The following is a 16,954-nucleotide window of genomic DNA, read 5'->3' as shown; positions in this document are numbered from 1 at the left end:
GCCACAGCCGAATAAGGCCGGTTCCACCCAGCCCCTCCCCCGCCTCGGGACGCCGGCCCCGGACACGCACCATTTCCCGACTTCCGCGGTGTCCCAGGTCCTCCCAACGGCTCCCGTTGCCAATGCGGGTTCCAGCGCGACAAAGGTTGCCACAGAACTTCCAGGTCGTCTCTCAGCGACAGAGCCGCAAGCCGAGCACAAGTGAGACGAGAAGACGCCGCGGGCTTTTTCAACCACACACAGTCCTCCCGGAAGCGCGCCTGATTGACAGTTCCCACGAACCCGCCCCATGGCCCTGATTGGCTAGAGCGTTAGGTCCCGCCCCCTGTGGACTGAGTGACAGAAGAAGCGATCTTGCACAGCTGAGTAGAGCCGGATGAACAAGTTCCTGACACAGGCCTTGGCAGGGCGGGCTTCATCCCTGCACTGTGATCTGAATCCTCCAGGGGGATATTTGCACTTCAGCGGAATTTTCTGCCTGTACTTAATAGGACCTCCTGCTTCTTCCTACTGGACACGGCTGACAAAACAATTATACTTTTTTTTTTCTCTAGAGGGAGTCTGTCTTGCTCTGTCGCCCAGGCTGGAGTGCAATGGTGGGAGGCTCACAGCAACCTCCGCCTCCTGGGTTCAAGCAATTCTGCCTCAGCTTCCCAAGCAGCTAGGATTACAGGTGCGTGCCACCACGCCCGTCTAATTTTTGAATTTTTTAGTAGAGACTGGGTCTCACCATGTTGACTGGGCTGGTCTTGAACTGCTGGCCTCAGGTGATCCACCTGCCTTAGCCTCCCAAAGTGCTGGGATTATGGGCATGAGCCACCATCCCCAGCCCTCTCTCTTTTTATCTAATATGTTTTCTATATCTTAGTGCTCCAGTGTTGAGTGCATATATGTTCACAATTGTTACATCATCTTGCTGAATGGACCCCTTTATAATTGCATAGTGACCTTCTTTGACTTTTCTTACAGTTTTTGTCTTGAAATATATTTTGTCTAAGTATTGCTACTCCTGCTCTTTATTGGTTTCCACTGGCATGGAATATGCTTTTCCATTCCTTTATTTCCAGTCTGTGGGTTTCTTTATAGGTGAAGTGTGTTTCTTGTAGGCAACAGATAATTAAGTCTTGTTTTTAAATCCATTTAGCCATTCTATGACTTTTGATTGGATAGTTTAGTTCATTTACATTCAGTGTTATTATTGGTGAGAACTTACTCCTGCCAATTTTGTTATTTGTTTTCTGGTTGTTTTGTCATCTTCTCTCCCTTCTTTCCTTCCATCCTGTCTTCTTTTTAGTGAAGGTGACTTTCTCTGGTGGTATGATTTAACTTCTTTATCTTTATTTTGTGTGTATCTGTTGTATATTTTTTGACTTGAGGTTACCACGAGGTTTGCAAATACTATCTTATAACACATAATTTTAAGCTGATAAAAACTTAATGCTGTTTGCATAAACAAAGAAACAAACAAAAAGAAATCTAATGACAACTCTATGCCTTAACATAATACCCCTGCTTTTTAACTTTTCTTTGTTTCTATTTATATATTGTTTGTACTGTCTGTGTTTTGAAAAGTTGTTGTAGTTATTATTTTGGATTGGTTTATCATTTAATCTTTCTACTTAAGAATAATTTACATACCACAGTTACAGTGTTACAATTTTTTTTTTTTTTTTTTTTTTTTTTGAGACAGAGTCTCGCTGTGTCACCCAGGCTGGAGTGCAGTGGCACGATCTCGGCTCACTGCAAACTCCACCTCCCAGGTTCACGCCATTCTCCTGCCTCAGCCTCCTGAGTAGCTGGGACCATGGGCACTCACCACCACGCCCGGCTAATTTTTTGTATTTTTAGTAGAGATGGCGTTTCACCATGTTAGCCAGGATAGTCTTGCTCTCCTGACCTTGTAATCTGCCCGCCTCGGCCTCCCAAAGTGTTGGGATGACAGGCATGAGCCACCGCACCCAGCCTTTTTTTTTTTTTCTTGAGATGGAGTCTTACTCTGTTGCCTGGGCTGGAGTGCAGTGGCATGATCTCAGCTCACTGCAACCTCCACCTCCCAGGTTCACGTGATCCTCCTGCCTCAGCCTCCCTAGTAGCTGGGATTACAGGCACACACCACCATGCCCGGCTAATTTTTGTATTTTTAGTAGAGACAAGGTTTTGCCATGTTGGCCAGGCTGGTCTCAAACTCCTGACCTCAGGTGATCCACCTGCCTCAGCCTCCAAAAGTGCTAGGATTACAGGCGTGAGCCACCACACCCGGCGTACAATACTATTTTTGTGTGTGTGTACTTACTAATACCAGTGAGTTTTGTCTCTTCAGATGATTTCTTATTATACATCCTTTTCTTTGTGATTGATGTACTTCCTTTAGTATTTCTTGTAGAACAGGACTGGTGTTGATGAAATCCCTCAACTTTTGTTTGTCTGGGAAAGCCTTTATTTTTCCTTCATGCTTGAAGGATATTTTCACTGAATATGCTATTCAAGGGTAAAAGGTTTTTTTCCTTCAGCACTTTAAATATGTCATGCTACTCCCTCCTGGTTTGTAAGGTTTCTACTGAAAAGTCTTCTGCCAGTTGTATTGGAGCTCCATTGTTTGTTATTTGTTTCTTTTCTCTTCCTGCTTTTAGAAGCCCTTCTTTATCCTTGACCTTTGGGGGTTTGATTACTAAATGCCTTGAGGTAGTCTTCTTTGGGTTAAATATGCTTGGTGTTCTATAACCTTCTTGTAGTTGGATATTGATATCTTTCTTTAGGTTTGGGAAGTTCTCTGTTATTATCCCTTTGAATGAACTTTATACTCCTATCTCTTTCTCTACCACCTCTTTAAAGCCAATGACTCTTAGATTTGCCCTTTTGAGGCTATGTTCTAGATCCTGTAGGCATGCTTCAATGATTTTTATTCTTTTTTCTTTTGCCTCCTCTGACTATTTTCAAGTAGTCTCCTTCAGGCTCACTAATTATTTCCTCTGCTTGATCAATTCTGCTATTAAGAGACTCTGATGCATTCTTCAGTATGTCAATTGCATTTTGAACTCCAGAATTTCTGCTTGATTTTTTTTTTTTTTTTTTTTTTTTTGAGATGAAGTCTCGGCCGGGCGCGGTGGCTCAAGCCTGTAATCCCAGCACTTTGGGAGGCCGAGACGGGCGGATCACGAGGTCAGGAGATCGAGACCATCCTGGCTAACACGGTGAAACCCCGTCTCTACTAAAAATACAAAAAACTAGCCGGGCGAGGTGGCGGGCGCCTGTAGTCCCAGCTACTCCGGAGGCTGAGGCAGGAGAATGGCGTAAACCCGGGAGGCGGAGCTTGCAGTGAGCTGAGATCTGGCCACTGCACTCCAGCCCGGGCTACAGAGCAAGACTCCGTCTCAAAAAAATAAAAAATAAAAAAAATAAATGAAGTCTCACTCTGTCACCCAAGCTGGAGTGCAGTGGCATGATCTCAGCTCACCACAACCTCTGCCTCCCAGGTTCAAGCAATTCTCATGCCTCAGCCTCCCAAGTAGCTGGGATTACAGACATGCATCACCATGCCTAATTTTTGTATTTTAGTAGAGATGGGGTTTCACCATGTTGTCCAGGCTGGTCTGAACTCCTGACCTCAGGTGATCCACTCACCTCGGCCTCCCAAAGTGCTGGGATTAAAGGCATCAGTGACTGTGCTCGGCCTTGATTCTTTTAAATTATTTCAATCTCTTCATTATATTTATCTGATGGAATTCTGAATTCCTTCTCTCTGTTATCTTCAATTTCTTTGAGTTTCCTCAAACAGCTATTTTGCATTCTCTGCCTGAAAGGTCACAAATCTCCATTTCTCCAGGATTGGTCTCTGGTGCCTTATTTAGTTCATTTGGTGAGGTCACGTTTTCCTGGATGGTTCTGATGCTTGTGGACATTTATCCCTGTCTGAGCATTGAAGAGTTAGGTATTTATTGTAGTCTTCTCAGGCTGGGCTTGTTTGTACTCATCCTTCTTGGGAAAGCTTATTAGATATTTGAAAGGACTTAGGTCTTGTGATCTAAGGCATCTCTACATTAGGGGTCATCCCAAGCTCAGTAAGACTGTGGTTCTTGCAGACTCTTAGAGGTACCACTTTGATTATCTTTGATAAGATCCAGAAGAATTCTCTGGATTACCAGGCAGAGATGCTTGTTCTGTTCTCTTTCTTCTTTTTTCTTTTTTTTTAGATAGAGTTTCACTCTTGTTGCCCAGGCTGGAGTACAATGGCACGATCTTGGCTCACCACAACCTCCACCTCCCGAGTTCAAGTGATTCTCCTGACTCAGCCTCCCGAGTAGCTGGGATTACAGGCATGCACCACCACACCCGGCTAATTTTGTATTTTTAGTAGAGATGGGGTTTCGCCATGTTGGTCAGGTTGGTCTCAAATTCCCGATCTCAGGTGATCCATCTGCCTCAGCCTCCCAAAGTACTGGGATTACAGGTGTGAGCCACTGCGCCTGGCCGATTCTCTTCTCTTTACTCCAAACAGCATGTCTCTCTCTTGCTGTGTTCTGAGCCACCTGGAGTTGGGGCTGGGGTGACACAAGCACCCTGGTAGCCCCCATCACTGAGACTGTGCCAGGTCAGACCTGAAGTGAGCACAGCACTGGCTCTTAACCAAGGCCTGCTATAATCACTACCTGGCTACCACCTGTGTTTGCCTCAAGGCCCTGAGGCTCTACAACCAGTGGGTGGCAATACCAGCCAGGCTTGTTTCCTTCCCTTCAGGGTGGCAGGTTCCCCCAGGCCCTATGTGGGTCAAGAGGTGCTATCCAGGAGCCAGTGACTGCAGTATAACTCAGAAGTCTACCTGGTGTTCTAATTGTACTGTGGCTGAGCTGGCACTCAAATCATGAGATGCAGTCCTTTCCACTCTTCCCTCCCCTTTCCGCAGGCAGAGAAGCCTCACCCCATGGCCACCACCACCACAGGTCCATGGGGAGTACTGCCAGGCTACTGTTGATGTTCTCTTAGAGACCAAGGGCTCTTGAATCAGCTTGTGGTGACGCTGCCTGGCCTGGGACTCACCCTTCAGCGCAGTGGGCTCCGCTCTGGCTCAGGGAAGGTCCAGAAATGCCATCCAAGATCCAAGGCCTGGAATCAGGGATCCCAACAGCCCGCTTGGTGCCTCCCCCACTGTGGACAAGCTGGTACCGAACACGCAAAAGTCCCTTTTGCTTTTCCTCCATTTTTTTCAAGCAGAAGGAGTCTCTCCCCATAGCCACCACAGCTGAGAATGTTCTGAGTTTCACCCAAGGCCTATGGTGTACAACCAGGGTATTACTGCTGGTTATTCAGGGCCCAAGGACTCTTCAGTCAGCAGGTGATGGATCCTTCCAGGACTGAGTCCTTTCCTTCAAGGCAGTGGGTTTCCTTCTGGCCCAGGGTGTGTTTAGAAATGTCATCCAGGAGCTAGGGCCTGCAAAGGGGACCTAATGACTATGACTGGTGCCCTATCCTGCTGTGGCTGAGCTGGTATTCAAAGTGCAAGATAAAGTTCTCTTTACTCTTCCCTCTCCTCACCTCAAGCAGAAGGAAGGGGTATTTTTTGGAGCTGTGGACTGTGCTGCCTGGAATTGGGAGAGGGATGGCACGAGCACTCCCTTAGCTGTCCTAACTGTTGTCTTAGTAGGTTGCATGCCCCCCAAGTCCACTGGCTCTGAGTCCAGCTCAGTACTAGGAATTGCCTCAGAGTTGCAGTACTTGTGGCCTAGACTGCCTTCAAGTTTATTTAGGATTCCAGAGCATTTTAGCCCACAGTGGTAAGGCTCACTGGAACTCAAGTTCCAGCCACTGGCATGGATGATTCCCCTCTGACTAGAACTGATTATTTATTTAGAGATGGAGTTTTGCTTTTGTTGCCCAGGCTAGAGTGCAATGGTGCAATCTCAGCTCACCGTGACCTCCGCCTCCTGGGTTCAAGCTATTCCCCTGCCTCAGCCTTCCAGGTAGCTGGGATTACAGGCATGCACCACCACGCCCAGCTAATTTTGTAATTTTAGTAGAGACGAGGTTTCTCCATGTTGGTCAGGCTGTTCTTGAACTCCTGACCTCAGGTGATCTGCCCGCCACAGCCTCCCAAAGTGCTGGGATTACAGGCATGAGCCACCGCACCCGGCCAAAACTCAAGTTTTTTAAGAGAGTGGGCAGGAAGCTCCAGCCCACCTTACCAGCCACTAGAGCTGATTTAAATGCTCCAGTTGTGGGTGGGCATCAGCTGAATTCAGCCTGGTTTTGCTTTCTACTTGTTGGTAGAAGAGCAGAGGCAGGACTGGCTTGTCTGTCATAATATAAAAGAGTTTTGGAAGATGTCCAGGATCCAGGGTCTAAAACCCCTCATGGCCTTTGGAATACGAAGCTCTGTGCCAAAGGGTGGAGGGCTGCCCTGCAACACCACAAATCCAAGCCCAGGGCGTAAAACCCCTCATGGCTTGGATGGAATCCAGGGCTCAGGGCATAAAACCCCTCGTAGCCTCTGGAAGGTGCACAGACTTGTTGGTTGCTCTCCCAGGCTCATAAACATGTTCTGTATTTTCTCAAGCAGCAGAGCACATTCTATATGCATCAAAGAAAATGCTAAACCGTCACAGACACTTGATGCACTGCTACCTTTCTGTCCTCACGCCCATACCTGTTTACCCCCATGTCCTCACGACCTACTTCTTTGTTTGATCACCAATAAATAGTGTGGGCCGGGCGCGGTGGCTCAAGCCTGTAATCCCAGCACTTTGGGAGGCCGAGGCGGGTGGATCACGAGGTCAGGAGATCGAGACTATCCTGGCTAACATGGTGAAAACCCGTCTCTACTAAAAATACAAAAAACTAGCCGGGCGTGGTGGCGGGCGCCTGTAGTTCCAGCTACTTGGGAGGCTGAGCCGGGAGAATGGCGTGAACCCGGGAGGCGGAGCTTGCAGTGAGCCGAGATCACGCCACTGCACTCCAGCCTGGGAGACACAGCGAGACTCCGTCTCAAATAAATAAATAAATAAATAAATAAATAAATAAATAAATAGTGTGGGCTCCCAGAGCTCGGGGCCTTCGCAGCCTCCATACCAGCATTGGCCCCCTGGACCCACCTTATGCACTCTTGTCTTTTCTCATTCCTTTGACTCCGCTGGTTTGTAGCCCCCCACAGCCTGGTGTTGGGTCTGATCACCCCAACATTTCTGGCACACAACATGGGGCTATGAACACCCCGGTGAAGGAACACTAGAGCATGCAGAAGCGGAAGACGCATTGTCGGAGGACAACTGAGGACAACTGAAAGAAGCTCGTTGGGTAAGCTGGGCACTTGGAAGAACCCGGGTAACAATGGGACAGAATGAAAGTAAACATTCTGCTTATTTAAATTTCTTAAGGCATTTATTATGGAGAGGGGTAGTGAAAGTTAGTACTCAGAATTTATTAACACTCTTTAGTACAGTAGAGCAGTTTTGGCCATGGTTCCCAGAACAAGGGACAATGGAGCTAGATGAATGGGAAAGAATTGGCAGGCATTTTAAAAAGGCATATAAAGAAGGAGCCAAGGCCGGGCGTGGTGGCTCAAGCCTGTAATCCCAGCACTTTGGGAGGCCGAGGCGGGTGGATCACGAGGTCAGGAGATCGAGACTATCCTGGCTAACATGGTGAAACCCCGTCTCTACTAAAAATACAAAAAAAAAAAAAAAACTAGCCGGGCGTGGTGGCGGGCGCCTGTAGTCTCAGCTACTTGGGAGGCTGAGACAGGAGAATGGCGTGAACCCGGGAGGCGGAGCTTGCAGTGAGCCGAGATCACGCCACTGCACTCCAGCCTGGGAGACACAGCGAGACTCCGTCTCAAAAAAAAAAAAAAAAAAAAGAAGGAGCCAAAATTCCAGTTTCTGTTTGGTCAGCATGGGCGTTGATAAAGGCAGCTCTTGAGCCATTTCAAACAGATGATAAGGCAAATTCAGATGAGGAAGAGGTAGACGAGTGCAAAAAATTAACTTCAGATTCTGAATATGAGGAACAACAACCAGAGGAAATTGAAGAAAAGAAAGGGAAACTGAAAAAGGTATATTTTACTAGCTTTCCACCTGCTGAATTAAGTGAATGGCCACCTCCTCCTTCTCCCCCTAACGGGTGAGAAGATGAATTAGCTATAAAACTTACTGTTCCGGTAGCTGCAACATTAAAACCTGGAGCATTGAGAGGCCAAGGCAGGTGGATCACAAGGTCAGGAGGTCGAGACCATCCTGACTAACACGGTGAAACCCTGTCTGTACTACAAATACAAAAAAAATTAGCCAGGCGTGGTGGCGGGCGCCTGTAGTCCCAGCTAGGGAGGCTGAGGCAGAATGGTGTGAACCTGGGAGGCAGAGCTTGCAGTAAGCTGAGATCGCACCACTGCACTCCAGCCTGGGCAACAGAGCAAGACTCCGTCTCAAAATAAAAATGCCTGGAGCAATTGGTGGTGCTACACAAAATTCTATTCAGAAGGCTAGAGCTGAAGGAGACCTAGAAGCATGGCAATTTCCCATTACTATAATCCGGCGAGGAGGATAGAATATAGCTAGTTGGGCCACCTTTCCTTTTAAGTTGTTAAAGGAATTCAAGGAAGCCATTAGTCAATATGGGCCAAATTCTCCTTTTGTACAAGCTTTACTAAAAAATGTGGCTCTTGATAATAGATTAATACCATATGACTGGGATACTTTAACAAAATCTGTTCTCACTTCATCTCAGTACTTGCAGTTTAAAACTTGGTGGGCTGATGAAGCTCAAGGCAAGAGAAAACACACAAGCACAGCCACCTGTGCCTGTTTCCTTTGAACAGTTAATGGTCTTGGGCCCTAATTGGGGCCGATTAGACAATCAAGCAGTAATGAAAAATGTTGCCGTTGTTCAGTTATGCACTGTGTGCTTACAGGCATGGAAAAAAAAATGTTATAGGGAAAAAATATCCTTCTTTCATTAGACCTATGAGAGGGAAGGCTCATTTGGCTGAGTATATTAAGGCTTGTGATGGCATTGGGGGAAATTTACATAAGGCTACTCTTTTGGCTCAAGCTGTGGCTGGACTAAAGGTGGGAAAAAATATGCCCCATTTCTCAGGCTTGTTTTAATTGTGGGCAATTTGGACACACATAAAAGGAATGTAGAAAAGGAAATCAAAAGGCAAAAACTATTACCATCAATCAACAGAAAAGTCCCAGTGTATGCCCCTGATGTAAGAAGGGCAGTCACTGGGCAAATCAATGTCATTCTAAATTTAGCAAAGATGGGCAACCTCTTTTGGGAAAAGGGAAGAGGGGCCCAAGACAAACCGAGGCGTGTCCGGCACAGTCAGTGCCCTTATAAACGTACAATAGTTGTCCCCCGCCACAGCAGGTAGTGCTGCCGTAGATCTCTGCAGCACAATTCCTGTTTCCCTACTTCCTGGGGAGCCATCAAAGAAGGTCCCCATGGGAGTTAGGGGCCCTTTACCCTCAGGAACAGTTGTTCTATTGCTTGGAAGGTCTAATTTAAATTTAAGAGGTGTCACTGTACTCTTCTGAATCACTGAATCATCAATAATTATACTCACTGAATCATAAATAATTGATTTTAATAATACTGGAGAGATTCAATTAGTTATTAGTTCCTCAGTTCCATGGTCTGCTTCCCCAGGAGAAAGAATTGCTCAGTTGTTACTGTTGCCTTATACAAAACTGGGAAGCAGCATAGTTAAAAAAAAAAAAAAAAAAAAAAAGGAGGCTTTCCTACGAATCCAGCAGGAAAAGCTGTATATTGGGTTAATCAAGTGTCTGATAACAGATTTATTTGTACAGTAACCATGCAAGGAAAGGACTTTGAAAGGTTAGTAGATACTGGAGCTGAAGTTTCTACTATTGGTTTAAATCAATTGCTCCGGCATTGGCCTAAGCAAAAGGCATCCGTTGGTGTTGCTGGAGTAGGGGCTGCCTCAGAATTTTTCAAAGTTCTTTAATTTTGCCATGCCAAGGGCCGGATGGCCAAGAAGGGACAATTCAACCTATTATTACACCTATTCCTGTCAATCTATGGGGCAGAGACTTATGACAACAATGGGGTACTAAAATATCTATTCCTATGGATCAGTATAATAATAACAGTAAACAAATGATGAGAAAAATGGGATATCTCCTGGGGAAGGGACTGGGAAAAAAAAAAAAAAAAAAATGGCCAACCAGAACCTTTAGAACTAAAAGGGCAAACAGATTGAACTGGATTAGGGTATCATTTTTAGGAGCGGCCATTGCTGAGCCTCAGGCTCCCATTCCCCTTGTTTGGTTAACTGCCAAACTGGTTTGGGTGGAGCAATGGCCGCTGAAACAGGAAAAGCTAGAGGCTTTAAAAGAATTAGTGCAGGAACAATTACAAAAGGGACACATAGAGCCTACTTTCTCCCCCTTGGAATTCTCCTGTGTTTGTTATTAAAATCAGGAAAGTGGAGAATGTTAACAGATTTGAGGGCCGTTAATGCTATAATTCAACCCATGGGCGCACTGAACCAGGGCTGCCCTCTCCAACAATGATCCCAAAATACTGGCCTCTTATAGTAATAGATTTAAAAGATTGCTTTTTTACCATTCCTTTAGCTACTCAAGATTATGAAAAAATTGCTTTTACTGTTCCCGCTATAAATAACAAAGAACCAGCGGACAGATACCATTGGAAAGTACTGCCACAAGGCACGTTAAATAGCCCGACTATTTGTCAAACTTATATTGGAAAAGCTATTAAGCCAGTTAGAGAACAATTTAAAAAATGTCATATTATCCATTACGTGGATGATATTTTATGTGCAGCTGAAACTAGGGAGGAATTAATGCTGTGCTACAAACAGTTAGAAAAGGCTGTAACTACAGCAGGGTTAATCATCGCCCCCGATATAATCCAAACTTCTACTCCCTTTCAGTATTTATGAATGAAAGTAAAACAAAATATTATTAAGCCTCAAAAAGTTCAAATCAGAAGAGATAATTTAAAGACTAAGTAATTTTCAAAAATTATTAGAAAACATTCATTGAATTTGTCCCACTTTAGGCATTCCTACTTATGCTATGTCTCACCTCTTTTCTACCTTACGAGGTGATTCTAACTTAAACAGTAAATGCTCCCTGTCCAAAGAAGTATTAGAGGAACTTCAATTAATTGAAGAAAAAATTTCTTGTTTTATTCCATTAGTGACGACATCTAGGATGATGATGAATAGCAGTGGTGAGAGGAGGCATCCTTACCTTGTTCCTGATCTTGGTGGGAAAGCATCTAGATATCAAAATTAAGTACGATCTTAGCTTCAGCTTCTTTTTAGAGGTTCTTTACCTCTTTTTAGAGGAGAAATTTGCTTCTATCTGCTGTTAGGTTTATGGACCTGAGCATGCCACCTAATCATTGCTTTTCCCTTTTCTTTCTGTAAAAAAATCCCTCAGAATTCATAAAAAGTTGCGAGTGTCAGGTTGGTTGGTTCTGACTGATCACCTGTGTTATGGACCATCTGTGTGATTATAGGGAAAAGTTCAGAACACCAGCAACCTACATTGGATGGGACCACCTCTGACTCCAGGGATTGCCACTCAATCTTTCTGAGATTAGCACCTACATCCAATAAGGTAATTTTGTCTAAGACCCTGGTGGGGACCAGCAGCCTTATGATCTCAAGATAATCCCTTTGACATGCTGGTAAGCTGCAGTACTACAGAAAACAACGTAGGCCCCTTGGCTACTTGTTTTGCTTTGGGAGAACAGTTGAGTTACATCCTCTCATGCTTTGGAAAGGACTGATACAAATGTACCTTCTTTTCTTTCCTCATCAGTGCCTGACCATGGGGTATCATGGATGTGCATGTTTCAATAGCCTCCCACTCACCCCATTAGTGAGAAAGGAATTAGGGCCCTAGGGCTACCTAGGTAGCCTAACACATGATATCCATCACTGGACAAATGAAACTAACAACAGTTTATTAGTCATATATATTCACAGCCCAGATGAGGAGGGTACCGTAAGTCATGCAGATCCACAAAGAAAATGCATTTGGGAGCAGAGGGCCCAAACATGGCTGTGGGAAACAGGCTTTGTAGTATCAAAAGGGTGAATTAACCCTTGGTTCCCCTGGGAGGATGTGATTCACTTCTTTGAATAATGTGTGGGTTAGCAAGGATCTGAAAACCCTCATACAAGAGACACAGACTATATAACTATGCTATAATAGTATAAAACTGTATTATGCAGTATAGCATAATAGTAATTACATATTTTAGTTATACATAACATATACCAGTTATGTATAATATATACAATTATATATCATTATGCAATATATTACATATTATACACACAAATATATCTATAAATGTACATGTAAACACACTATAGGCTATACTAGATAATCCTATACTATATAGTAGAAAATGGTCCACAAATACCTCTTTTGAATATAGCTGCAGAGGCCCAAAAAAATACCAGCAAATTGAATCCAGCAATATAAAAAAAGACCTATACAACATGACCAAGTTGGATTGAGCTCAGAAAAGCAATGTTGGTCTCACATATAAATATATATTAATATGCCATATTTACAGAATAAGGGATCTATTATCATAGGATCATCCCAAAAGCCGCAGAAAATGATCTTTTTTTTTTTTTTAAGACAGGGTTTTGCTCTGTCACCTAGGCTAAAGTGCAGTGGTGTAATCATAGCTCACTGCAGCCTTGAACTCCTGGGCTCAACTGATCCTCCCACCTCAGCCTTCTGAGTAGCTAGGGCTACAGGCATGCACCACAACACTCAGTTAATTTTTAATTTTTTTTGTAGAGACAAGGTCTTGCTATATTGCCCAGGCTGATCTCAAACTCCTGGCCTCAAGTAATTTTTTTGGGGGGGGCAGTGCCCAGTACAGGTGGCAGCACACATTAGGACTTCAAAATCCAGAGATTCCATGATTCTGAGTTACGTGAGTTTGGGTAGAATCCTGTGCTCTGTACTTAACTTTATTCATTTGTAACATGGGAGAACTGATTGGTTGAGCAATCAAATGAGATACTCATAATTATGAAATCATAGTGCCAAGTACTAACGTAAGTTATCACTGAAAAAAAGGACAAAGATTTTATTTCCTTTGCTCAAATTTAATAAGACACAAATATTTGACTTTCCCCCCACTCTTCTCAAACATGTGAATACCAAATTGGGATTTGGGGGCTTTCTGGATCATTGAAACAAAAAGATTCAAACTACTCCTCTTATAAGAAGGCATTAAATTTTTCCTTATATGATGACACCAGATATTCTTCCTTTCCACTAAATTAGGCTGTTATGCAAAATGATTCCCTGTCTGCAGCTCACCTCCATTATTTCTTGAAAATTACCCTCTAAACATCCATAGATCTTTTGGGTGGTACATATTGGGTGATTCTATCTGCACAACAGCAAAATGATCATGCCGCATATCCAAGGCAACTTAAGAATCTTTCAAATGACATTAAACGGAAATGTCAACATCACCAATACCTGTGGCCCAAATCAATAGGACATCTCAAATCCTAAATACTCACATCCAAACTCATGATCACACTTTACATGTCTCAAAACTTTTATCCATTATAAAAATAAAGATGAACCATATCTACACCTTTGTTTATGGGGAATCATTACTGTTCATCCCAGGGATGTTTCATGTTTCTATATCCATAGCATGGAATGTCTTGATCATTTGTGCTGAACTGTGTATGCTTTGATACTACAGTGCCAGGCCTATGAGAAAGGTTAAAAAATGAGCATCAAGAGCAACATGGCTTGATTTGAACAGTGATTCTGTCTTTCCATCTTGCTAGGTTTGTGGTCTCTGAAAACTTATCTACACTTATTGGACTCTGCTAGTGCACAAAGGAGAAAAAAAGTATTATATAGTTTGCTAAAGACTAAGTGAACTTATATATTTTAACTGAGATATTTTGTGGAAAACATTGTCCAATACACCGTAAGAAATATTTCCATGTTTAGATAATAAAAAAGGTTAAGAACAGTTCCACAGGACTAGGATCTGACCTCACACTCAGGTTAGGCCAAGTCTTATCCTGTTGAAGAGAAAAATGTCACACTTCCTTCATCAGACAAAGCTACTCAGCAACCATGATGGATCAAGACAAAAACAATAACCATGTCTCTAAAAATGGTAAAAGAGAACAGAGTTGAAGCCATTAAAATGACCAAAATTGCCCTCTACTCATTAATCCAAGTGAGTGGTTTCTTACGAATTAGGTTTAGCTCCACTTCATTCTTCCTGCCTCTAGATAAGAATTATGATTACCAGTGACACAATTAAGTTCACCTCACAGCATGCAACACACACAGGAGTGCCTCAGTTTGGTGATTAGCAAACAAGTCACCTAACAAAAATCCAAATCCAAAATGAAGTCTTTTTGAGCACCCTCTTTTTTATTTTTTTATTTTTTGAGATGGAGTCTTGCTCTGTGGCCCAGGCTGGAGCGCAGTGGCGTGGTCTTGGCTCACTGCAACCTCCACCTCCTGGGGTTCAAGCAATTCTCCTGCCTCAGCTTCTCAAGTAGCTGGGATTACAGGCGCACACCACCATGCCCGGCCAATTTTTATATATTTTTTAGTAGAGACGGGGTTTCCCACGTTGGCCAGGCTGGTCTCGAACTCCTGACCTTGTGATCCGCCCACGTCGGCCTCCCAAAGTGCTGGATTACAGGCATGAGCCACCGCGCCCGGCCGAGCACCCTCTTACTGATACTCCTCAGAGTCATTTATGGTTTATTATCATTCTTATTACTACAATTCTTTTTTTTTTTTTTTTTTTTTTTTTTTTTTGAGACGGAGTCTCGCGCTGTGTCACCTAGGCTGGAGTGCAGTGCCGCGATCTCGGCTCACTGCAAGCTCCGCCTCCCAGGTTCACGCCATTCTCCTGCCTCAGCCTCCGAGTAGCTGGGACTACAGGCGCCCGCCACCACGCCCGGCTAGTTTTTTGTATTTTTAGTAGAGACGGGGTTTCACCATGTTAGCCAGGATGGTCTCGATCTCCTGACCTCGTGATCCACCCGCCTCGGCCTCCCAAAGTGCTGGGATTACAGGCTTGAGCCACCGCGCCCGGCCATTACTACAATTCTTGACACTCCTCTCTTGACTACAGGTGTGATCCTATGGTTTAATATCATTCTTATTACTACAATTCTTAACACTCCTCTTTTGACTACAGGTGTGATCCTGGTGATCTTTGGAAAAAAGGCACAGAAACAACCATGATATAAGTTTTTGGTATTATGAATGCATGATAAATTGATTTTCTGGGAAAAAATCATAACTATATTAAGAATTAAAAAATAAAAAATTCCTAAGGACAATACTTCATCTTGTATGCACACAATATTGACTCAGAATATATGAGGATTAACTCAATAAACTTAAAAACTTAATCTGAAAATCTATAATTGCAATGGAATATTTTAATATATCCTTGCAGACAACAAGTGATAGCATACAAGTTATTTGAAAACAGTTAATAAAATATTTCTAAGAAACATCTACAGAAGGTTCTGTTCAACAAAAACATACACATAGTTTTTAATCACATAAAATGAAACAAAACTGAAAATGTACTGAGAGATTACATTCAACTGTAATAGGAAACACCGACTATCTGCTTGATATTAGGAAGGTGCTTATTCTTACACTGCAGGACTGGGTAAGTGCATTCAATGCACAATGCAGTGGAGGGACAAACACCCGTGTAGTCCTTTTTGACTGCATCACTGTAGTTGTCATGGTGGAATCAGAAACACACAGTCACTTGTACTGTTAACAAAACATGGTGTTTATTACATAAATAATACCTTTGATAAATTCAACCTAGAGATGAGGTAAGTCAGAGCATCAGAGAATATTCCCAACCTTAAGAATCTAAATAGTTGCCTGGTGGACACATTAGAGTTTCTAGGAAAATCCAAACTGCAGTGCATCTTTGAGTAGAACTTTCGAAGACAATCTGTGGAAAACTACATCTCTGAAAATATGGCAGCTGGGGCCATGCACAGTGGTTCACACCTGTAATCTTAGCACTGTGGGAGGCCAAGGTGGGCGGATCATGAAGTCAGGAGTTTGAGACCAGCCTGGCCAACATGATGAAACCCTGTCTCTACTAAAAATACAAAAAAATTTAGCTGGGTTTGGTGGCGGGCACCTGTAATCCCAGCTACTTGGGAGGCTAGGGCAGGACAATTGCTTGAACCCAGGAGGCAGAGGTTGCAGTGAGCCAAGATCATGCCACTGCACTTCGGCCTGGGCAACAGAGCAAGACTCCATCTCAGAAAAAGAAAGAAAAGAAAGGGAAAGAAAGAAAGGAAGGAAGGGAGGGAGGGAGGGAAGGGAGGGTGGGAGGGAGGGAGGCAGGCAAATATGGCAGTCAAGCAGTTAGTGGTGGTTCTAAGAATACTCTCAGCTGGCAGAGCAAAGGATCAGGACAATGTGGTGGAAGCAGGTGTCCCTGAAGCCCCTATGCATCCATCTGTCTCCACATATGGTGGCTATAAAACCTGACTAATGCTTTCTTTACTTCTGCCTTCCATATCTCCTGCAAGTAGGCTATTGGTCAGTTATACCATGGAGCCATAAAAGGATAGATTACAGAAAACATAAGTCACAACATCACCCATGTTAACACAACCCAGGACAGCCATTTCCAGCTATAGGTTATATGGTTCTATCTCAGGTCTCTCTTATTAATGCAAAGCCTATTATCCAAATCACAGCCAGAAAGAATTACAAATAGCAAAGATCAGAAAATGAAAATAATAATTCCAATGAGAGAGTATACTGCATGATAAACTTTGCAGACTCAAAAATTTATTATGATTATTTTTTAGCATAAAAAAATAGAAAAAAGGGCATTCTGTCTTCCTCTAAAAAAGCTTCTTTTGGTCAGAAAGATGAAATACATATAATGATATCTA

The 16,954-nt window shown here is 43.5% G+C and overlaps 3 protein-coding genes across 3 annotated transcripts in view; 1 reads left to right on the top strand and 2 right to left on the bottom strand.

The window, feature by feature from the left end:
• LOC126942563 (zinc finger protein 799) overlaps positions 1-2,380 on the bottom strand; it is a 103,556-nt gene extending 101,176 nt beyond the window's left edge. Inside the window, exon 1 of the mRNA XM_050770315.1 lies at positions 71-2,380. Within this exon, the coding sequence (XP_050626272.1) occupies positions 71-73 (3 nt within the window). The 5' untranslated portion in view covers positions 74-2,380. The remainder of the gene's footprint in view (positions 1-70) is intronic.
• GET3 (guided entry of tail-anchored proteins factor 3, ATPase) overlaps positions 1-16,954 on the top strand; it is a 422,808-nt gene that overhangs the window by 150,915 nt on the left and 254,939 nt on the right. The gene's annotated exons all lie outside the window — the stretch shown is intronic.
• The window catches only part of LOC126942481 (zinc finger protein 44), a 414,080-nt gene that overhangs the window by 356,173 nt on the left and 40,953 nt on the right, over positions 1-16,954 (bottom strand). The window lies entirely within an intron of this gene.

Source organism: Macaca thibetana, chromosome 19, assembly GCF_024542745.1.
Source record: "Macaca thibetana thibetana isolate TM-01 chromosome 19, ASM2454274v1, whole genome shotgun sequence".
Taxonomy (NCBI): domain Eukaryota; kingdom Metazoa; phylum Chordata; class Mammalia; order Primates; family Cercopithecidae; genus Macaca; species Macaca thibetana.
The sequence above is the reverse complement of the archived record's forward strand: the minus strand, read 5'-3'. Positions and strand labels throughout refer to the sequence as shown.